The sequence below is a fragment of the Vicugna pacos genome, chromosome 4 (genome assembly GCF_048564905.1).
Source record: "Vicugna pacos chromosome 4, VicPac4, whole genome shotgun sequence".
NCBI classification, from domain to species: Eukaryota; Metazoa; Chordata; class Mammalia; order Artiodactyla; family Camelidae; genus Vicugna; species Vicugna pacos.
In genome coordinates this window covers 55,878,291-55,903,138 of record NC_132990.1, presented here as the reverse complement: position 1 = coordinate 55,903,138, position 24,848 = coordinate 55,878,291, and the positions used below count along the sequence as shown (strand labels likewise).

Sequence of the window (24,848 nt, the reverse complement as noted above, 5' to 3'; positions counted from 1 at the left end):
ACACGTCAGCAGCCTGCTGCTTGGTGCTGGGAAGACCAACACCAAGGTTGGAGTTTAAGCCGGACAAAGTGGAGCTGCCCAGGGGTACACCTCAGGCTTAAACTGAGACCCCAAAAGGGTCACATTCTAGAAGGGCAAATATGACACAGAATAGCACTTAAAAAAAAAAGCCTAAAACCAACAGGATTAAAATAATCTGTTTGTGCCTTACACCTGGCTGCCAGGAGAATGCTGAATGTAGTCCCTGCCCTCAGGGATCTTACGGACTAGTCAGAGAAAGGCAAGTAAATCAATAGTTACAAAACAGTAAAGAGTAAGTGCAGTAATGGAGGTTTGCCCAGAAATGTTTAAGTAAAGGATATAGATTTGGAAGCCATTACCTATAGAAGTAAAAGGTAAAGGGATGAATACAAATGTGATCACCTGGAGAGAATATAGCATGAAAAGAATCCAAATATGTTAACCTCTGAGTTTATGCCATTACTAGTTAAGATCTAGGAAGAACTTCTTTATATTAAATTATTCTTTGGAATAATTAGTTACAATGACATGTACTAGCATAATTACCTTGGTCATAGCTTGACTTTGTGGACTGCCAATAAAAGATAAAAGAATTCAGATCAAACAATAGTCCACTGTCAGGAAACAGCAATGACTTTTCACAAAATCCAAAAGAGAAAAGTGTCAGGATCTCAAGTATTTCCTGAGAACGTGAACCATAGTAAGAATTTTTCAAAGTCAAGTGTTTTAATAGAATCTCCACTCTCAGTAGACTCATCACTCAGCTGAGAAGTATTGCTGGCATAAGAAATTACTGCTGAGATAGACTTATGAGGTTCATGGATGGATTTCTGTGAATTTTGCCTCTTATCACGGCTTGATTCAGAAAGGTGACACAAACACAATGATGACAAATGGAAAGAACTCTTATTCTTTAAAAATAAAGTATAAAACTATCTCCTTACTTAGCAAACTATTCAAAGAAAAGGCATATTATCTAAATTAAATAGCATTTGACTTCATAGTCCCTTGCTTAAAAAGGGAAGGAAAACAAAGAAAGCGAAAGCCCTAAAGATAATCCTTTTATAAGCCCTGATATTTAAACATATCCTAAAATATAAATTAATTAAGGTAAAGGAACTGTTTAAAGCTCTGCCACATTCTTTTTTTTTTTTAATTGAAGTATGGTCAGTTTACAGTGTGTCAGTTTCTGGTGTAGTGTACAGCATAATGTTTCAGTCATACATATACATACATATATTTTCATATTCTTTTTCATTATAGGTTACTACAAGATATTGAATATAGTTCCCTGGGCTATACAGAAGAAATTTATTTTTTATCTGTTTTATATATAGTAGTTAATATATGCAAATCTCAAACTCCCAATTTATCCCTTCCCACCCCCCTTACCCCCTGGTAACCACAAGATTGTTTACTATGTCTGTGAGTGTGTTTCTGCTTTGCAGATGAGTTCATTAGTATCTTCTTTTTTCTTTTTTTATATTCCATATATAAGTGATATCATACGGTATTTTTCTTTCTCTTTCTGGCTTAATTCACTTAGAATGATCATCTCCAAGTCCATCCATGTTGATGCAAAGGGCATTATTTTATTCTTTTTTATGGCTGAGTAGTACTCTGCCACATTCTTTATACAGTATCTCATGTTATATCATTTCAAAATATGCCCAGAAAAATGTGACATAAAATGTAAGTTCTTCAAAGGCACGAACAGTACTTACATACTTTTATATACTTCATACTGCCTAGCATTGAGAGTACAATGAATAATCATAACTTCTACCTCACACAAATAATTCAAAGATTATTACAATATACCTATATAAACAAAATTTACACAAGTCATCTCTCTCCACCCAGAACATACTTCTTCCTGCCTCCACCTGCCCAAATCCAAACAATCCTTTGTAGCACAACTGCAAAGTGTCTACTCCATTAAGTCCTCCTCAATGCCCTCCAGTAAACATCACCTTGCCCTATAATATATATTTGGCAGCTTCTTTCCAGTTTCCCATTCTGGATCCTCCTTTTTTAAATATTAGAAAAACTCATGACTCTCTCCTCATTCCTGTTTCACTCTATGCTTCTGTCCCTGTGTAATATAACTGCCTCCCTAAGTTAATTTATAAACTGAATACAAATCTCACTGAGAAATACCAACAAATTTTATTACAGAGTTAGACAAATTACCGTTTAAGTTCATATCAATATGCAAAAAAAGGTGGGAAAGATCTGAAAAGAAAAACAAACATGCCAGAATATCCAAAAAACACTCAAGAGGAAAAGTGCCCAACTCTCTTTGTAGCAGGATATGTAGCCAGACTCTAATTTTTGCCAGTCAGGTAAGTGAAAAATGGTATCTGAGTGTTATTTTAATTAATATATCCCCAAATGAGTGAGTTTCACATTTTTTCATATGTTTAAGGGACATCTTCATACCTTGTCTCTGTGAATGTCTGCTGATAAATTTCTTTTTTCTATTAGGTTTTTAGTCCTTTTCTATCCCTTAATTTTTAAGAGGTTGTTATTTATTAGGAAGCCCTCTATGATATACGTTGCAAGTATGTTATCACAGTTCTACAGTTGCATTTTGACATTGTCTTGGTGGTTTTTGCCATGCAACTTAAAAAAAAAGTTATAGAGTCAAACATCAATCTTTTCTTTACAGAAAAAGAACAAAGTAAGTACAAGGAAGGACATGATACAGACCTAAAATCAGTGTAATATAAAATAGAAAACAATGAACAAAGGCTGAGTCTTTCAAACAAACTGATGAAATTGATAAACTTCTATCTAGTTGAACCGATCTGAAAAGAGAGAAAGAGAAGATACAAATGCCAATACCAGGAATGAAAGTGGAGACATGACTACAAATCCTACAGACATTAAAGGGGTAACAAAGAAACAAGTTCATGTCAACAAAATCAAAAATTTAAGTGAAATGACAAATTCCTTAAAAAGTCCAATTTACCAAAATGAACACAAATAAAATAGAAAATCTGAACTGTCCCATACCGAACATTTAAAACAATACCAAATCTACATAAACTCTTTCAGAGAGTAGACAAGCGAACACTTCTCAACTTATTTAATGAGCCCAGTCTTAATGATGATTCAAAAACCAGACACAGAAATTACAAAAATAAAAAAATCTTCCATGAACACTTTGGAAAAAAAAACTTGAAAAATATCAGAAATTGAATCCAGCCATACACAAAAAGGATACACCATGACTAAATGGGGTTTATCACAGAAACAAAAGGTTGATATAAAATTTTTTAAAAAATCAATCAGTATAATCCATTATACTAACAGAATACAGGGGGAAAAAAAACAGTCATCTTAACCCATGCAGAAGCAGAATTTAAGGAAATTCCTTACCCGTTCACAATAAAAATTCTCAGCAGACTAGGAATAGAAGGGAATTTTCTCATCCTGATAAAGAGTATCTGTAAGACACTTATAGTTAACATCATACTTAATGATAAAAGGCTAAATGCTTTCTCACTTCTCAGGAACAAGACAAAGATGTCCATTCTCACGATTTCTATTCACCATTACACTAGAGGTTCTAGCCAGGAAAATAAACCAAGAAAAACAAATAAATAGCATCCAGATTGAGAAAGAAGAAGGAAAACTATCTTCATTACAGACAAGAAGATTGTGTATGTAGACAACCCTAAGAAATCTACAAGAAAGATAACAGAACCAACAGGTAAATTTAGCAAGGTCACAGGATACAAGAACAACATACAAGAATCAACTGTAAATCTACATATAAGCAATGTGAAATTAACATTTTTAAATTTAAAAATTACTATTTATAAAAGCAACTAAAAAAAGGAACTACTTCAGGGTAAATTTACATTTAACAAAATAGATGCAAAACAATGAAAACCACAAAACATTACTAAGAGAAATTTTTAGACTTAATTAATGGAAAGATTTATCATATTAATGGATTATAAGGCTCAATATTTTTAAGATATTATTTCTCCCAAATGGATCTATAGATCAACTACAATCTCAAAGCCTTTTTTCCTTTGGTCGAAAGTGACTTTCTAATCAAATTTATACGGAAATGTAAAAAACCTAGAATAGCCAAAGAAATATTGAAAAAGAACACAGCTGAAGAATTTATATAACTTGATTTCAAATCATACTATAAAGTTATATAAATTTAAGCTAGTTTGGCATTGCTAAGGATATACATATAAATCAGTGGAATAGAATATAGTTCAGAAATAGTTCTACATATGTAAAGGCAACTGATTTTCAACAATGGTACCAAGATAAGGCAATGACAGAAAGAACAGTCATTGCAACAAATAGTTACGGTTACCAGGGAAAGGGTGCAGGAAGGGATAAATTTGGGAGTTTTGAGATTTACAAATGTTAGCCACTATATAAAAAAATAAATTTAAAAAAGAAAGAAAAAAATAGTGCTAGAACAACTTTATATTCATATGAGCAAAATAAACATGACCCTTACCTCATGCCAATCATAAAACTTAATTTGAAATAAATCACAGACCTAAATGTAAAAATAAAACTATAAGAAGAAAACACAGGTGAAAATCTTCACAAACTTGGGGTATGAAAGAATTTCTTAGATAGGACACAAAAAGCAGGGTCTTAAAAGGAAATTTTGATAAAGTGAACTTCATAAAAATTAAAAACTTCAGCTCTTCTAACAACATTAGGAAAATAAAAAGAAAAGCCACAAACTGGGATAAAAATATTTCCAATACACATTTCACAAAGGCTTGGTAGCTTGTTATGACTTAATAATAAGATAATCCATTTTTTAATGGATAAAATATTTGAATACTCCCTGCCCAGAAGACAATATATAAATGGTCAGTAAACACATGAAAAGATGTTCAAATTTCTAGTCATCAGAGAAATGCAAAATAAAGCTACAATGAGATAACTCTATATACATACAAAACGGCTAAAGTTAAAAAGACTGACAATACCAACTATTAGCAAAAACGTGGAACCACTGGAATTCTCATGTATTGCTAGTGGGAATGCCAGTGGATACAGCCATTTTGGAAAACATCATGTCAGTTCCTTAAGAAATTAAACATAGGAGTGACATCAGCATCATGGCAAAGTGAGCTGCTCCTTCTGTCTCCCCTTCAATCTACAACCAGTAAAATATCCACAACTCAAAAAAGATGCCTCTGCCAAACGTACCAGGATGCTGGAGAACGCCATATACATGTACATCTACAGATGGGTGGACTGGAACACACAGAAGAGGCGGAAGCTGAAGAAGAGTGGAGGCCGTGCTGCAGTCCTGGACTTCCGGCTGCAGAAGCTGAGCCCGTAGCTCCAGAGACCCCAGTAGCTGCAAGAAGTAGCACACAGGACTCCAGCCTCCCAGCCACAGCAGCACCACAGGCACAGGTAACTGGGCTGCAGGGCCCAGGACCCGTCTCTTCAGCTGTGAAGATGCTCACAACTCTAGCCCACTTGTTCCCCCACCCACAGTTACCAAGCCCAGGAACCTTACAACACCAGACGTGGTAGAGGAACCCACACAACCCCAGCTCCCGACCACCATCCCTCTCCCCTCACAGTGATGGAGTCTGCCACCCAGGAGACCCTGGACACTGCGGAAGAATCCACCATCCCAGTGCCCTACGTAGTGATACTAGCAACACTGGCAGGAGCAAGGCACCAGTAACCCCTGAGGTACAAGCACTTATAACAAGGGCACAGGACAACATCTCTGAAAGAGGCAGTGGAAGGTGGAATTATAACCAGAGGAAGCGCCGGTAAAAGAAAACAAAACCTTGTGTTATAGCGCCACCTACTGGAAAATAAAAGAAAGGCCTCTAATTTCTAATCTATTGACTCATGAGGAATTAAGTAGAAAGGTGTTCTGGGCTTCAAATGCACGGGCAGATGAACAACTCATCAAGCGCCATGAAAAACCAAAGTAACTGTACCACAAAAGGAAAACGGCAATTCTCCAGAAACCAAACCTAAACTCATGGAATACTGCAATCTAACTGGTAGAGAATTCAAAATAGCTTCAAAGAAACTCAACAAGCTACAAGAAAACTCAGAAAGGCAGTGTGATAAGCTCAGGAATAAACTGAATGAAAAGAAGGAATACTTCACCAAAGAGATTAAAACTGTAAAAAGAACCAAACAAAAGTTTCGGAGCTAAAGAACACAATAAACGAGATGAAGAATGCATTAGAAAGCAATGGAAATGGAACAGATCACATGGAAGAGAGAATTAGTGAGCACAAAGATAGAAATCTAGAAATGATACTAGTAAAAGAGGAAAGAGACTCAAGATGTTTAAAACAAGGGGAAACTGTACAAGAGCTATCTGACACTTTTAGGAAGAGCAGCATTAGGTAAAGAAGAGAGAAAGAAAGGAGTAGAGAGTTTATTTAAAGAAATAAAAGCTGAGAACTTCCCAAACTTGGGAAATGAACTGGATATACAAGTCCATGAAGAAAACACCTAACTACCTCAAAGCAAAAAGATCTTCTCCAAGACATATTAAGATTGTTAAAAACTAATACAAAGAATTTTTTAAAGAATAGTAGTCTACAAAGGAACCCCCATTAGGCTATCAGCAGATTGCTCAGCAGAAACTCTACAGGCCAAGAGGAAGAAGAATGACATTCTCAAAATACTGAAAGGTAAAAACTGTGAGCCAAGAATACTCTATCCAGCAAAGTTATCATTCGGATACAGAAAAGAAAAAAAGACCTTCCCAGACAAACAAAAACTGAGGGAGTTCATCAACACTAGACCTGCCCACATGAAATGTAAGAAACAAAAAGTAAAAGTACATAAAACTTTGAGTAAGGTGATAAATAGACAGACAGAATCAGGAAATCGAAACTCTGTATCAAAATAAGTTTTTAAAACTTTATTACAGCATAAAAGCTAAAGGGCAGGCAGAACAGAAAAATAACTGTAGCTACTTCAATTTTATAACAAATTCACAACATAAAAAGGGGTAATTTGAGACAACAAAAACATAACAGGAAACAAAAAGGACAGAATCTATATAGGTAAATGAAGACAAGATACTATCCATGGAAAAAGGACTATTTGAGCTACAAGATGTTTTATACAAACCTCATGACAAAAAAGAACAAAGCTGGAAGTATCATGCTCCCTGACTTCAGACTATACTACAAAGCTACAACAATCAAAACAACATGGTACTGGCAGAGAAACAGACACACAGATCAGTGGAACAGAATAGAGAGTCCAGAAATAAACCCATGCGTTTATGGTCAATTAATCTATAACAAAGGAGGCCAGAATAGATGTACACTGGAGAAAAGACAGTCTCTTCGGTAAGTGGTGCTGGAAAAACTGGACAGCTACAATAAATAAGAATATTTCCTCACACCACATACAAAAATAAACTCAAAATGGATTAAAGACTTAAATGTAAGGCCTGAAACCATAAAACTCTAGAAGAGAACATAAGCAGAATAATTTCTGACATAAAATGTAGCAATATATTTCTGGATCTGTCTCCCAAGGCAAAAGAAATAAAAGCAGAAATAAGCAAATGTGACCTAATTAATCATAAAACTTTTCCAGAGCAAAGGAAACCATCAACAAAACAAAAAGACAATCTACTGACTGGGAGAAAGTATTTGCAAATGATAAGACTGATAAAGGATTAATATCTAAAATACATAAATAGTGCATAGAATTCAATATATTAAAAAAAACCCAACAATCTGACTTCAAAATGGACAGAAGACCTGAATATACAATTTTCAAAAAGAAGATATACAACGGGCCAACAGGTACGTGAAAAGACATGCAACATCACTAATTATTAGGGAAACTCATATCAAAACCACAATGAGTTATCACCTCACACCTGTTAGAATGACTATTATCAAAAGGCAAGCAATAACAAGTGTTGGAGAAGATGTGGAGAAAAGGGAATCTCATACACTGTTGGTAGGAACATAAATTGGCACAGCCACTACTGAAAACAGTATAAAGATTCCTCAAAAAATTAAGAACAGAACTACCATATGATTCAGCTATCCCATTTCTGGGTATTCATATAAAGAATACATAAAAAGTAACTCAAAAAGATATATGCACCCCTATATTCACTGCAGCATTTACAATAGCCATGACAGAAAACAACCTAAGTGCCCATCAACAGATAACTAGATAAAAAAGATGTGGTATATATACACAATGGACTACTGGTATATATATACAATGGATATATATATATATACTCAACCATTATGAAATAAGTGAGACAGAAAAGAAAGGGAACATAACAAACAAATATATATGTAGACATACGTAGACCCCTATACCTCCAAATAAACAATCTATTTACTTTTCACATATACATATAATAATTACAAAATCTCATCAATAATAGTACAGAAATGATATGATTAAAAATGGGCAAATGATCTGAATAGACATTTGTCCAAAGAATATATACAAATAGCCAACAAACACACAAAAAGATACTCAACATCACTAGTCATCAGGGAAATATGAATCAAAATCACAACGAGTTGCCTCTTAACACCAACTAGGATGGCTCTATAAAAAAGTTAAGTGTTGGTAAGAAAGTGGTGAAATCAGAACTTTCACACACATTGCTGATGGGAATGTAAAATGATGAAGCCCCTCTGGAAAACAGTGTTAGTTCCTGAAAAGGTTAAAGACAGAGTTACTATATGATCTAATAATTTCATTTCTATATGATATACCCAAGAAAAATGTAATACATAACCACACAAAAACTTGTACATGAATGTTTGTAGCTCATTATTCTTATTAGTCAAAAAGTAAAACAATCCAAATATCCATCAACTGATAAATAAAATGTGGTATATCCATACAACTGAATATTATTTGGCAATAAAAAGGAATAACATCCTGATACATACTACGACATGGATGAACCTCAAAAACATCATGCTAAGTAGAAAGAACAGTCACAGGTCACAAATTGTATGATTCCACTTATATGAGATGTTAGAATAGGCAAATTTGTAAGCAGAAAGTAGATTAGTGGTTGTCTACAGCTGAGGGGATTGAGGAAAAAAGTCAAGTGACTGCTAATGAGTATGAGGTTTATTTTAGGGTGATGAAAATGTTTTCATATTGATTGTGATAATAGCTGCACAACTCTGTAAACATACTAAAAACCATTGAATTGTACACTTTAAATGGATAAACTGTATGGTATGTTAAAATATATCCCAGTAAAGCTGTTGCAAAAAAATACAGCTCAAAGTTTTGATGACTGGAAAAAGAGGGAACATATGAAGAGATTTTGCCTTAGGTATTTTAAGTATAATATTTGAATTATAACAATCACAGATCACCTTCATTGCAGAGACTACTGGAATAAAAATAAATGATCCCTATAGTGATTTGGTTCTTTCTAAGTTATAAATAAATTTACATAATACATCCTGTTTTCCTTTTAAGGATCCCATAGTTAAGTTTTCAGTCAAAAATATCTAGGCTGAGATAGTTATTTATAAAATTTTTCTAGGCTTAAATAATAATCTTATTTTAAAATCAATTGTCTATTTATGAATAGTGAAAAACATCTAATAACTGTTAAGAAGAATATTCAGAATTAGCTTCATGATACAGCTGCAAATAAAATTCATAACATGTGTCAAACACAGTCACAGCATGGCATACATCATCTCCAATCTCGTCAACAATTGGTACAATGAAGATGAGGAAATTCAGATTCACAGACATTAAGTGACTTGCATATTCAGGGATCAGACAGCAAAACTAGGATTTAAATTTAAGACTGCCTGTCTCTAAAACCTATGATCTTGTATCATACTATTTCCTATCTTCAAGAAGGAATAAAGCATCCAACCAGGAAATGGTAATTGAAAAGACTGACCACAAATATGTTCTAATATAAAATTTCAAAAATTTAAAGTTTAACGGAACTTTAGAGAACATCCCCTCCAAGCACCTCATTGTACAAATGACACAACACTATCTTTGCAGTCTCTGATCAGCCTTGGCTATTTTCACTACTTTCTGGCCTTCAATGTACTACAAGGCCATCTGCAAATCTTTCCTAATAGCCTTAATACAAATCAAATGAGGAATCATAGAAGAGCTATGTTTCAGTAAGTCATGGATGTGCTGAATAAACTCCCCTAAATTGGTATTTTTAGACTATCGTAAAAAAAAAATAAATGTTTCTGTTATTTGCCTCTTATGCAGAATTCTGGTTACATAGAATTTGTATTACTGATTTATTGATACTCTGAAATCTTACCTTTGTGGCCACAAGAAACATAGTATAGAGGAACATAAGATTATGCCTTGATATTGCCAGAAGCTTGGTTTGCTGAAATGTGAAGATAACTGACCCCAGCAGGGTTACCTTGCCAGGGCTGAAAATAAAACACATTTTAAGTTGGTAAGTAATAAACATGATTTATCTCTATGTTCTTTAAAAAGTACTCTCAAAATATTAATTTAATCAATTATTAATAATATGTAACACAAAAATTAGTTACATAAATACAAAGTTTTGGAAATGCTGAGCTATATAAAGTTAAATATCTCTCTTCGTAGCATGAAACAGCAGAGATTTCAGAATATTCATACATATTGTGACTCTCTAATAAAGAGAGTACATTTCTATATGCAATATTCCTGAAACATATTTGATCACATAATACTTTTCCACAAAGCATCTGAAAGTCCCATGTTTCACAGCATAATTTGGGAAAAGTAGGTAAGTCCTGAAAAACCTTATAGCACTAAACAAACTCCTTGGGTGGGATGGGGGATGGAAAAGAAAGCCCTAATTTGTAGCATTTTCTCATTTCCATGGTGAAAATAGTCACTCTTGGGTAACCATAGGGAATTTGTTCCAGGACCTCCCACAAATACCAAAATCCAAGTCCCTTATATAAGACAATGTAGTATTTGCATATAACCTATGCACATCTTCCCAAATACTTTAAATCATCTTGAGATTTTTTTCTTAATACCCAAAAATGTAAGTGCTATGTAAATAGTTGTAAATACAATATAAGTGCTATGTCAATAGTTGTCAGCACATGGCAAATTCAAGGTTTGCTTTTTGGAACTTTCTGGAACTTTTTTCTGGTATTTTTCAATGCACAGTTGGTTAATCCACAAATGCAGAACCTATGGATACAAAGGGCCAACTGTACTCCTGAGGGAGTTGGCCAACTGAGAAAAATGATTCTAGGCAAAGAAAAGTTAGTTTTAAACCAGACAACACCTGGCTTGTTCAAGGATAGAGTGCAGTGAGCAAGGGAGAGAACAGTAAATGCTGAAGTCAAAGCAAATTGGGTGTGAGGGAGACGCATATGTTGGAGGTCTCATGGCCATTTAGGGAAGTCACTGCAAAGGTTTTGAACACATGAGACTCATAATCTGATTTCAGTTTTATAGCCCCAAGAAATGTTTTATGGAAGACATTTCAAGGCATAAACTTGAAAAGAGAAAAATTTCCCTTGAATATCACTAGTGTCTTACTTATAACTTATTACCAATCAAAGCCTCCTTTGTTCTATTTCTAAATAACCTCATTCAAGCTTTAAGGGCCACATTCCAAGTTAGACATCCTGAAAGTTACTGATTCACTCAAACATATACTTCATCATTCATACTGCTTCTCATCCTTCATTTTTAATCCATTGTAATGAGTTTATTTTCACATGACGTCTCCCTCACCTTGTGTATTGTGGCCACTATTTCCTAAGTCTTTTCCTAATTGAATTGTGGGAACATTAACTGTATTTCTGTTTCACTTTCAGGTGCATCGGGGATATATTTGTGACTTATTTAAGACTGTGTCAGTGTCTTAGAGAACATCTAACGATCAGATGCTCTTAAATGGATGCCAAAGGTAGTCTGCATTGTACAAGAATAGAGTGGGTTACTTCCTCTCATCTTTTTCTTATTATAATTAAACTCAATTACATAATTAAACTCAACTCTCATTTTTAAAGCAATTAACAGGGTTTTACGATAATGTATTTATTATTCCCAAAGCTTGACATTTCACTACCAAAACTATGAATAATTTGAAATCTGGGTGATGCTGGAGCCATTAGTGAAAATGCCAAAAGCCTGCAACTGATTCCAGAGAAGTCTGTTCCTATGTAGTTCTCTCTCCATAAATACACACTCTTCCCACCATTCTACAACAATCCAAGAGTTTTCATTTGGTTTTATTTTCTGAGAGGGGGAACCCACAGAGAAAAGAATCAATATTTATTTTAAAAGCTACATTTAAGAGAGCAGACTTTTTGAAAAATTTTTGTTTTCTAGTTTCCTTCCCATTTTATTTATTTGTTTATTTCATCCACATTTAGAGTCGTCAAAATGTTTTTAAAAGTAAATTTGGTTAAGATCTAAGGATAAAAGGCTCGGTCTCAGTATAGTTCATACCAACTTACTAGGACATCTTCAGCCATTCATCAGCTTCTGGTTTCCAACCTCCTTTCACCAACTGCTCAAAATTCGTGATAATGCTACCACCTGCACCTAAAAAGAACAAGATAAAACAAAAATACGTAACCAAATTTTGAGAAAATATATGAAATGAAGCCACAATCCTATCTCCTGACTTAAAATTCCAAGAGGATCCCCAAAATATTATTCTTGGGAGAAAGAAAAAAAGTTGTCTTGTACATTTATGGTACTGAGACAACTCCAATTCTCTCCTCTCACCAGCATGGCAACTGTCTACTGTATTACAATTAAGGTTAAAATTGAGGCCTCAGGCACAGAGATGAGGCTAGAGGTTTGTTTCAGACCTGAAAAAATAAAATCCTCTGCTTTATCATTTCCTTCCCTGATTTTAGTTTGGAGGCAGTATGCTATAACAATAGATTGAGAAATTTATTCAATTCCTACATACAAAAGGACAATAAAGGTAAGTGATGCAGAGTGAACATGAACTCATAATCAATCACATTTACCATTCAGGCTGTTCAGGCTGAAAAATGGCAATTTTTAAAAATTACATGCACCACATAATTTACGTAAACTTGTTTTATTTATGGTGTATAAATTATACACCTTAATTAACTATGAATCCCTCTCGTTATGCTGCTAATCAAACCAATAATAAAAATTCTGTATTTTAAGATAGTCAGGCTGATGAGCACTAGCGAAAATAAAATAGTGGCTGATGAGTACTAGTGAAAAGTGTCAGTTTTGAATTAATTTTACTATCCAACAGAAACAAGGTTTCTATCTCCAACAAAGACTCTTATTAAAGTACTGGTCCCCATTAATGTAACTAGAGAATTGCTCAGTAGTCATAGCAGATCAATAACAGAATATTCATGAACACATATTGTTAAGATTACCTCGAGCCCATCCAATAGCTATCATGACTATCCAGCCATTTTTGTAATAGCTATTAGCATGTGTGACTCCACCTACTATTTTCCAAGTTCTGGTCACTTCCTTCATTCCCGCAGCCAAGAGTTGAACAGGTAGAAATGAATAGCCCTGGGAAACTAAGTCACATGGGCAAAAAAATGTAATATACCTGAAATTAAATTTTAAATATTTTAATATGAGTGGAACCATAAATAAAAATTCAGCATGTCAGCAATAACAATTTGATAAAAACACAACAAATGGAATTATCCATATAAACATGGAATGTGACAGCAAGAAGACCACTGATTGGGTAAAGTCATTTTTTTAAATCACATGAAGCACATATAATAATCTATCAAAAAGTCATAATCAAAAGGAACATAAATTTTATACTTCTGAATACTCTGTATATGCAAAAAGTATTCAGTGAGTTCCTAATTTGTGCCTACACTATTCTAGCACTAGAAGCTGAGTGGCTGAATCCATTAACAAAATAAGGCAAATATACAATCACTTTTGATTTGGGATTTTTCTAGCTAGATTGTCTCTGTCTTTGGAAAAGGATTAGAAAAGGGCCCTTGGTAGCTGAGCTAGGGGCTGCATTTCAACTTCACTTACATCTTCACTTGTGACCAGCCCTCTGTACATAAAGTGCAGCCTATACAGAGAAAGGTCATAGTTCTCAAGGAGATATATTTATGTTTAAAAAATGTATTTTCATATGGCTGAAAGAATATGAAGCTCATTCTCCAATTTAGCTAAGGAAGCTTTAGTTTTAACCAGTCAAATTGTGATATTAGTTTAAGAATAATCCACTCCTCCTCAGACGAATTATTTTTGAAATTTCATTTGTTTTAAGCATCTATTCAACAATTTAACAGTAGTGTTAACTGGGAAACACACCACTTTTCCCCCCATTCCTAAAATACTCTCCTGCAGACAATTCTGTGCTTAAAGCATACACCTTGGAGCAATACAAAATACACTGCATGAAAAAAGTATGTTATCTCTTCTTAAAGAAGTTGTTCATTTTATTGTAATTCATCGTTCATAAAGTCAGAATTCCCAGAAGTATTCATGGAATATGATACCTATCTGCCAAAACACTGATTCAAAGACCCAATACAAGATGTAATGGTTTGTTCAACCTGAAGCACCCTCTCTTCTTCATCTCTACTTGTCAATTCCTTCCTACTATTCTTCAAGATCCCACTCAAATACTACCATATACATTGCCTTTGGGAGTTTTGTTTTATTATCAGTTCGAACGAAATTCCAGTGGCTCTGTACACCTAAAACAACTGGTTCCTACACTTCAACACAGCTCTTTATACATTTTTCTTTATAATATATAAAGGCTGCAATGCTCGTAATAAACTATAATAGTCTTAGATGGCAGGAATCATTCATCTTAATACCCTCCTCTCACCTAAAACTCAGCATAATAAAAAGTAGACCTGATTTAAGTCATTTATTAGCAGTTAATCTGAAGGCAAAATATAAAACATATCATACCGAAGAATCAACTGATAATTAAAGAGTTTGAGATAAAGGATTAAATAATCTAAGAGTGGTAAAAAGCTTTCAAAAAATTACTGCATGATATGAAAATTTCACATGTTTATATAATATTTTTGAAGCCTCTATACAATTCTCTATTTAAATATGGAACAAATTTCCAGGAAGTAGTTTAGGTACTGGGGAGAAAAAGAATTACACTTAAACAAGCAATTTTTAAATGTATTTTTAAATAAAATAAAAATATTTTGGTATTCACTATAGTTTAGATTAAGAAAGGGAGATTTAGTTTCACTTTAGCAGTAATGTATGCTCAAAATACTCAAACAAAAAACAACAAAACAAAAATACAAATGGCCCTATTCTCATTTTCTATACTGAGACTACCTTCAACGTGAGTTAAAAGCCTATACTTGGATTCTACAAGAGTGCTACTACAACAGCAATCTTGGACTTTTTCTATTCAACATTATGGTATATGGTCTACAGTTTGTAATTATTGCTATTTTTAATGTCTTTATTGCATTTAATAAGATATTTCTATAGTATGCCTATAATATGCTAATATTTTCAACCGAGAACAGTTCTTGTTTCAAGTGTTAAACAGCCACAGGGCAAAAGAACAATTGTTAATTGTGCTCAGTAGACTTACAAGTAAGCAAAACAGACCAGTGGCTCCCTAAACAACTATTCCTGCTCTATAACACAAGTTAGCTTTTTAAAATTCCTTTAATGAATCACTTAGCCAACATTCCTTAAGGAATCATCATGTCCTTCCTCTGTAAAGATTATAACTTCACCTTTAATTAAAATTGCAACACTAAGGAACTTTTAACATGTGCTTAAAGGAAACATATCAGAAAAGAAGAACTAGAACATATCGGTATGAAATGGAACAAGAAGGCAATTTCTCATACATTTTTAAGTCACTGAGGAGAGAAAAAAAGAACAAAGAATAGTGCTAAATAACAGAAGTTAGCCTAAAACAGGATACAAAACAGGATGCTAGGCTACTGACAAATGAAAGCTAAACCAGTTCAAGTAGGAAAGATGAAATCAGAATTTAGGTTAATACCAGGAGTTGAGCTTCCCACAGTTAGTCACTGAGAATGCCCTACTATTAATTCCCCTTCTCTGACTACCAAAGACAGTATAACTAAGCCAAAATAGAAAAAACTAAATACAGTTCATATGAGTCTGACAGCTTTGCTCTTGCTCTTATTACTCTTATAAATTAATACTTTTGTACATATGCTTTGAAAAGGACTATTACAGAATGACAAATCTATAAAACTATACCTTTTCTTGTATTTTTCCTTACAAAAATGGAGTCTCAGTTATGCAAATGTGCAGTATATAACTTATACTTGGAAGTTAAAGGAAAACAAACTGTGTCATAAAAATAAATACACAGAAAAATTACAAAATATTTATTTCCCCCACAAATAGTTTTCAAAAAGAAAAATCCTATGAAAGGGCACAGTCTTCCAAACAACAGTAAACAAACATACTATGACACACTAAGTTATTGTTTCCCTTTGCCAGTAGATGGTGCTAATCTCCAGATGTGAGCACTATGAGCTATTATACTAAGGAAAGATGACTTATCCAATAAATGAATTCACATACTCCCTTAGCTCAGCCTGCTAGAGTTTAAAGTACATTACAAACACCATTTTATTTCCAAATTAAAATCAAATGAAGCAAAGATCACACATTTGCTTTCAACATTAAAACCTTAAAAATGAAAATAGTAAAATACACTATGTCTTTAAGCAGATATTATTTTTCTATATTTAAGGGCAGGTGAGAACAGAGACAATGTCAGTATTCTCCAAGTCCAAAACAATACACTGCATAAGTACAGACTGAAGGACTAGGCAGCTGAGGTTTGAATCCTGGCTCCAGCTAGTAGATATCCGTGATACCTCGGGCAAGTTCTTTAACCCTTCTTGCCTCAGATCTCTCCTCTATTAAAGGAAAATAAAAGAGTACCTACCTCACCAGTGAGGTTAAATGAGGTAATAAAGGTAAAGCACTCAGAAAAGTGTCTGGGACACAGTAAGTACTACATCAGTGGCTGCTACTGTTGTTGTTTTGTAATGCCAAACAAAACAAATAGAAACAATAGAAATACTCATCAGAAGAATAAATAAAATATAGATATTAATATAATGGATTATACAGCAGTGAGAAGGAATGTACTACAGCTACAAACAAAACAGAGATGAATCTTAGTAACATAATACTGAGTGAAAAAAAAAGTCCTAGAGAATTATATAGGGTATGATACCCCATTTTAAAACAAATAAAACTTAAAAAAACTATTGTTTAGATACTCATATATAAGATGCACACCTTTTTTTAAACGGTAAGAGAAACACAAACAGGGTAGACGTTATCTGTGGAAAAAGTGCAGAGAGATGGGCTAGGGGGAGAGAAATATAAGTATACATATAAGTTACTAGTAAAGTCCATTTCTTAGGTTTTTAGGTGATGTGCAATTTTCCACATTACAGTGGAAATGTAAATTAGCATAATCCCTTTGGGAAACGATGTATCATTATCTAGTAGAGCTTAAGAATCACTGTCCTATAACTCAGTAAATCTATCTACTCTCAAGCATTTACCAAGAGAAAATCTTGCCCATGTACATCAAGTCCTTACCAACACTGTAATAGAAAAAAACTAGAAACACTGTCACCAGAGAATATGAATATGACAATTCATTCTGATACACTATACAGCAGTAAAAATTAATAAATTACAACCATACACAGTAAGACTAAATCTCAGGAACAGAGGTTGAACAAAAAAAGCAAGTCACCAAAAAATACATACATATGATTGTACTTATAAAACTTTCAGAAATTATGTTGTTTAGGAATATAAACATATGCCAGAATTACATAGAAAAGTAAAGGAACAATAGGTATAAAAATTAAGGATGGTTCTCTCTGAATAAGGAAGAAAGGAGACAGGATCGGGCTGCAGGTGGAGGGTAGCATACAGGGGACATCAACATTACTGACAAGGGTTCTAGGAAGACAGTGGCACCTGCAGTTGAATAGATTTTGATCTTTGCAAATTCCCACATAAAAACAGACAGGGCAACTAGACAGCAAAGCCAAAATCCCATCTACAGCACTTACAACAAAATTATGTGACAAGGTACCCCTTCAAATCCCAAAATGCAAATGTGTAGAGACAAATCACCAGCACCCACAAGATCTACACTGCTTGGCAGGAAGAAGAAAGCAGCAAGGTGGCAACTAACGGACCTAAGAACAAAACAGATGACAAATAGCTAAAGGGTATTCACTAGAAAGCACAGCAGGCCCATTTGGGAAAAACAACAAAAACAACAGCTGAAACTGGAAGGGATTCTGACACTTCCAATACCTGGAGAGCAAACGGTCTATGCTAAGAAGGTCTGACGGGGTTGAACCAATGATGTCCCCATGAACTTTGAAAACTGGGATTTACACAGGCTTCCTTCTAGAACAAGCCCCACAATGAGAAGAAAGCACTGGTACATAATCAAAACTGAGCAAGACAGAGCAACAAAAGGAGAAAGTCCAGAGCAAACTAGGGAGGGAGAGAAGATCCAGGAAATCTCAGAAAGCAGGTCACTAGAATACTGTGTAAAACAATGGACGAGGAGCTCTATGAAGTCAGAAAATCTTTTCTGAAGTCCACCTTATTTTAAAAGTTCAAGAAACCTGATTCCACATTAGAATGACCAACAGAAAAGTATCAAGGTCAAACCCCATACACATTTACTGTAAGAGGAAAAAAAAACCTACAATGAAAGCACTCAGAAAAATGTGTCCACAAAACAGATCAGAATTGCAACTTCCTATTTCAAAACAAGCTAAAGACATTATGAAAGTGATACAACACATAAAAGAACAATATACATCAGAATTAGAAAAACTAAGAATTGAATATACAATTCTTTCAGGAAGAATAAGAAAAAAGAAAAAGAAACAAATTACTTCAGTAATGAAGATTAAACTAGAAGGAAAACAAAGAGAAATGAACTAACAGTGCCTTTAAAGAAACACAAGGTAAAAAGGAAAACATTTTAAATTTTTTAAAAAGACAGATAAAATGGTTCACTGAAGAAAGGCAAAAAAAGAGCCAATAGGAGTTCCCGAAGAAAACCAAAGCAAGAAAAGAGTACAATTACCAAAATACCTTTCTCAATTAAAAACAATAACAAAAACAAACAATGTGTAGCTAATAAAAAGAATAGACCACGTACCAAGAATACTGACTCTGAATGACCAACACCTAGACATATTATATTTAAATTATTAGGCTTTAATGGAAAAAAAAAACTTGGGGGCATCTAAAAAAGACTATGCGGAAGAAAATTAAATGATCATCAGAGTTTTCCACAGCAATGCTTTATGAGACAAGAAAACTGAGTAATATATTTAAAATACTCAAAGACAGAAAGTTGTATCCTATGATTTTATATCAAATAAAACTGACTTTCAAGTATAAAAGACACAGACAAACTTATTAACACATGAGAATTCAGGGACTACTATTCTAGATGAATCTACTAGAGAAAAAGCTTCAGACAACCGAAATTACTAGAGACACAGACATAAGAACTGGTGACAAGCATTAAATACAGAGTTGGCTATAGAAGACTGAATGAGGATTAATAAGGGAAGAGTATAGCACACAGCAGCTATTACTATGACAATGGAGTATAGTACTTCCATGTAAAAAACAGGAGGAGAATGAGAAGTGTATATGTAAAAAAATTAATATGTTTAGTAATCATGTCAGTGATGGCATTCATACTGTTACTCCAAAGCAACTGTGTATTGCATGAATAATACAGAATAAATGAGCAATGTTGGAATATCCTAATTCTATCATGTCTAGTGCCCCTAAGAACCAAGCTTCTTAGTGCAGAAGAAAAAGATACACATGTAACAGAAAGGTTAAATAAAAGTTCTATGATCTTGAATTTGAATTAGAAACATCAAATGAGCTCATGAATTATTTTATCCTTATTTTTCATAGCTCTGTCCACTGAGAAGGCCTAGAAACAATAAGTAATCCAGTAATCATGAACATGTCTAATGCTCAGACTGTGGTCTCGAAATACCATTTCTCACTAAAAGGAACCAGCACTTTTTAGAGAAATGAGTAATTCAAGAAGAAAGTACAAGATGAATCTTACATTAAGTAGCAAGGAAGCTAATCAAAGTCTCAAGAGCCAAAGTGAAGAAATTCCCAGTGGCCAATGATGGAACGATGTGACCTTCAATAGTGAGAAAACTGCAATTTATTGAAACCCATAAAATACGCTTAAATCCATGAGTTCATACTTCACTAAAAACAAAAAACAAAACGAAACAAAAAAACTGGTCATCTTTGAAGAATAGCAGAGGACCAATTCATTATCTTGAAAACTGGTAAATAAAGAGAAAGAATCAAATATTTATCCTGCCTTTCCTTTATAAACTATACAACTGGGTAACCAAATAATAATTAGTGGGAAGTATTTATTTATATTATCCCAACTAATACATAAGAAGATAGAATTTGCCTATTGCCATTTTGTAATTCTCAACTACTTACTAGACAGTAGTCATTAAGTATAAAAAGAGTGCTAAATGTTAACAAAAAGAAAGCTAATCAGATATCTGGAGACTCTTCTGGTCTTGCTAAAGGGATCTAACCTGAATCTGATTTGGAATCTGGATCAATCTGCTAATTGTCAGAAAACATAGAGAATAGACGAATATAATGATCTGCACTATGAGTAAGCAATCAGCAAACTCACAACTATGGGAAAGTCTACATGTCAAATAGCTCTGGTTCTTCGAAAGATAAACTATAAGGGAAAAAGTGAATGGAGGAGGACTCTATAAAATGAAAGAGACTTAAGAGATATTAAAATTGTTAATAGGTACAACTAAATTACAGTGTCTAGGGATGACATCTGGATGATAAAATTATAAAAATATGCAAAGAACTGATTGCCATAAAAGTCAGAATAATGGTGTGTTATCATAATGGTTATTTATGGTGTGAAAGGGGTTGTGACTGGAATGTGACACAGAAGAGGAAATTCTGGGATGGATGGCAAAGCTTTATTTCCTGACTTGGGTCATTGTTTCAAGGATATACCTAAAAAAATTTTTCATTAGGCCATATATTTGGCTTTCGTGGTTTTTACTTTATAATAGAGTATTTTTGTAAGTGGCAATTTTTTCTTAATCTAAATGATGGAATACAAGTTTTTGTTATACCAATTTGTTACACGTTGCATATATTTTATAAATATTCTTTTGTACCTACTCAATATTAATTAAAATTTTAAATTAAAAAACACATATTGTTCATAATGAAAACTCTTCTTGGTCAAGATCATGCAAATTGAAATCCAGGCCGTATTATTTACCAACTCTTCAAGCCTCAATTTCATCTTATGTAAAATGGGGATGATAAAAGATCTCAAATTAACAAATAATTAAATACTATACTATTAATTCACCATATAAAAATGCATTTCTTATTTTCTATTTCTAACATATCTTTTAGTTTCAGTCAAAAAAGTATATATTTATAGACAAGCCAATTTTATTTCTTTAGTGAATCAACTAATCAAGATCTGTAATTTCTTGCTACTCAAGTATAGAAATCCCATTTAATATAACACCATATAGCAGTCCACTCCTTTAGCAATGTATTCACTGAACCTAAAGCAGTACTTGGCACACAGTTAACAAAACAAAGCCCCTGCTCTGATAGGCTATTATTCTAGTGGAGTGAGACAAACCAACGTTAAAAAGAAATAAACAGACAACATGTCAGACAGCAATACATCTAAGAAAAAAAAAAGTATGATATGTAGTCATGGGAGAGGAAGTGTTTTTTTCAGAAAAGATCTCCCCCAAAAAAGAAAATATTAGCTTTCTAAGAAAAGAACATTACAGAAAAAAAAGAGCAAGCACAAAGGCACGGAGGTAGAATACCTTTGTGTTCAAGAAATGGCAAAGCCAATGTGGCTGGAGCAGATGGACCAGAAGTAGAGTAGAAAGACACTACATTAAAGAGACAGGAAAGGAAGATTCTGTAGGGTCTTAAAGGCCACGATAAGTTTCGAATTTTCTTCCTAATAAGAAACCACTGAGCATAGCAGTAATATAATTAATCATTTTATCTACTATGTGAAGAACAGACTCAGGGGGATAATGAAAGAAGTAGCTAGACCACTTAGGAACCTACTGCAACTGTCCAGGCAAGAAATATTGGTAGTTAGTATACAGGAGCAGTGGAAGTGATTAAAAGTGCCAGACTCTGGATATCTGTTTTTGTTTTTGTTTTTTTTGGTTTCGCCAATTTTTAAATTGAAGAATACTCAGTAACAATATGTCAATTTCTGATGTACAGCATAATGTTTCACTCATACACAGAAATACATATATTCGTTTTCATATTCTTTTTCATTATAGGTTACTACAAGATACTGAATATAGTTCCTTGTGCTATACAGAAGAAACTTGTTCTTTTATCTATTTTTATATATAATACTTAATATTTACAAATCTGAAAGTCTCAATTTTTCCCTTCCTACACCTTTTCCCCCTTGGTAACTATAAGATTGTTCACTATGTCTATGAGTCTGTTTCTGTTTTATAAATGAGCTCATTAGAGTCTTTTTTCTTTTTTTAGATTCCACATATGAATGGTATCAAATGGTATTTTTCTTTCTCTTTCTGGCTTATTTCACTTAGAATGATGAGCTCCAAGTCCATCCATGTTGCTTCAAATGGCATTATTTTATTCTTTTTTATGGCTAAGTAGTATTCCACTATATAAATGTACCATAGCTTCTTTATGTATACCTTACTTTTCAAGTACTTCAGCATCTACACTCAAAAAATTATCCAAAATGACTAATATCCTTTTAAAACATTGCTATAGAAATAAAAGTCCTTGGAAATAAAAATGACATAAAACACATACCAACTGGAAGACTATACTTTAAGAGACGGTTAAAAAAAATAAGAGACAGTGGCTGTTTAAGTGTAAAGGCTCTAAAGTCAAACTTCCTGGTTTTGATTCTAGCTCAATAATTTACAAAATACAAAAATTTTAGCAAAGTTTCTCTGTGCCTCAGTTTTCTCATTTCTCAAATGGAAATAATAGCTACTTCATTGGACTCCTGTGATTAAATATGACAATGAATAAAAAGAATAGCTGACATATGGTAACAACTCAATAAATATTAGCTATCAAATTTATTGTTCTACTCCTAGTTTACACTGCCATAGGTTCCCACTATTACTTTTTCTCAGTCCTCCTATTATTTATAATATTCCCTTTTATGACTAGTTACATATTCATTTTAAATTATCACAATAAAAATTAAATTTAGGTGTTCCTAACATTATATATTTCAGTGATATGGTTTTTAATCAAAAGCATAGCTTTTGATTTAGATATAACAAAGTTCTCTGATTTGTATTATACTTTTTTTAACTTGATGGATCAAACCTCTTAAAGATAACTGAATTTGGATTTGCAAGAATCTAAAGCAATTCCTACTAATATTTCTCCTTCACTTCAAAATTAAATTCAAAACAAAATTAATGTTAAATTTCATAAGGCTCTGAAAAATCCAACAGAGTACAACAAGAACAATTACCATAAATATGACTTATAATCACTTGGACTTTCTGTGTAGTTTATCACATTCTTGATTATCATGTTGCATAACTGTGTGTATGGGTTCGGTTCACAAGATCAACTGTTTGGGGTCAAATATTTGATGCCCTTTCGTATTTGAAATGCTTCCACCAAAGATACATAAAACAATGGTAACTATACCTACCTCTGGGAGAGGATAAGGGAGAAGGGTAAGAAAGAGACATATTTTGCACTTAAAACCTTTGGCATTTTTGGGGTTCCTTCCCTTGTATATGCATTCACTTTCTAGGAACATAAAATATTTTTTAAAGAAAAAAATTCCATTAACTAATAATTTACAGAACAATTTTTTAATGTCTCATAGTTTACCACAATGGCAGCTTACCAGATTGAAGATGCCAGTAATATGTTAGTGTTGTTTGCAAGAAACCTCAATGGAGGTTCTGCAAGCAGTATACAGGATAAAATTCCTCCACCAAAGCAGTGGAGCATAGCAGTAAACCAGCTTGACAGAGGATTCTTCCGTGCCATCGCTGCTGCTCCTGAAATGATAAAGTAAAAACGTGGTCTGAGATACTGTATATTAAACAAGTCCTGACGTACCTGTGGCTCTAAAGAAATACACTTCTTAATATCATAACTTTCTAGGACTTATTATTACTCAGAAGTGTGACAATCATGATTATAAATGGCACCTTCTGTTCTTTGAATCAAAACTGGAAACATTTTGTTAGGACATGGGTGATTTGGGGCACTTTTAAAATACTCTGTTCAGGATCTTACTGTCAGTTTCCTAGTAGTACATTATCATACACAATCTCCTCACCTATTGTCTCCTTTTATTCCCAACCCTATTCTAGGTACGCTGGTTGATATGTCAAAGCGATATATTAAGAAAAATTTATAATCTTAAGTACTTTGGAAAATAAAACCTAAAATAAAGAAACAAAATTTTCAGTACGACAAGCTGGAAACAGAATAACAAAATAAACCAGAGGTGAAAGGTTGATGAGGAACAGGTATTTACATTATCTCAAGTGTCTCCTAACAAACTACTTATTAATCATGGAGAAAAATAATAACTTTAGAGTGACAAATCTTGAAGACATAATTATAAACAAACAATATCAGGTGACTCCTTATATTTTGCACCAAGAAGACATCATCACTTCTGCAGTATTTCTACCAAAAATGTATAACCTGAATTAATCGAATCA

The 24,848-nt window shown here is 33.5% G+C and overlaps 1 protein-coding gene across 2 annotated transcripts in view; it reads right to left on the bottom strand.

Moving 5' to 3' along the window:
• Positions 1–24,848, bottom strand: part of TMEM38B (transmembrane protein 38B) — a 43,154-nt gene that overhangs the window by 8,995 nt on the left and 9,311 nt on the right. The window contains exons 2-6 of one of the 2 annotated variants that reach the window (XM_072959866.1): positions 24,017–24,173; positions 13,410–13,594; positions 12,492–12,579; positions 10,328–10,445; positions 5,227–5,380 (exon numbers count right to left, since the gene is read on the bottom strand). In XM_072959866.1, coding sequence (XP_072815967.1) covers positions 5,227–5,380; positions 10,328–10,445; positions 12,492–12,579; positions 13,410–13,594; positions 24,017–24,173 — 702 coding nt within the window. The remainder of the gene's footprint in view (positions 1–5,226; positions 5,381–10,327; positions 10,446–12,491; positions 12,580–13,409; positions 13,595–24,016; positions 24,174–24,848) is intronic. The other variant, XM_031677382.2, reaches the window with a different exon arrangement.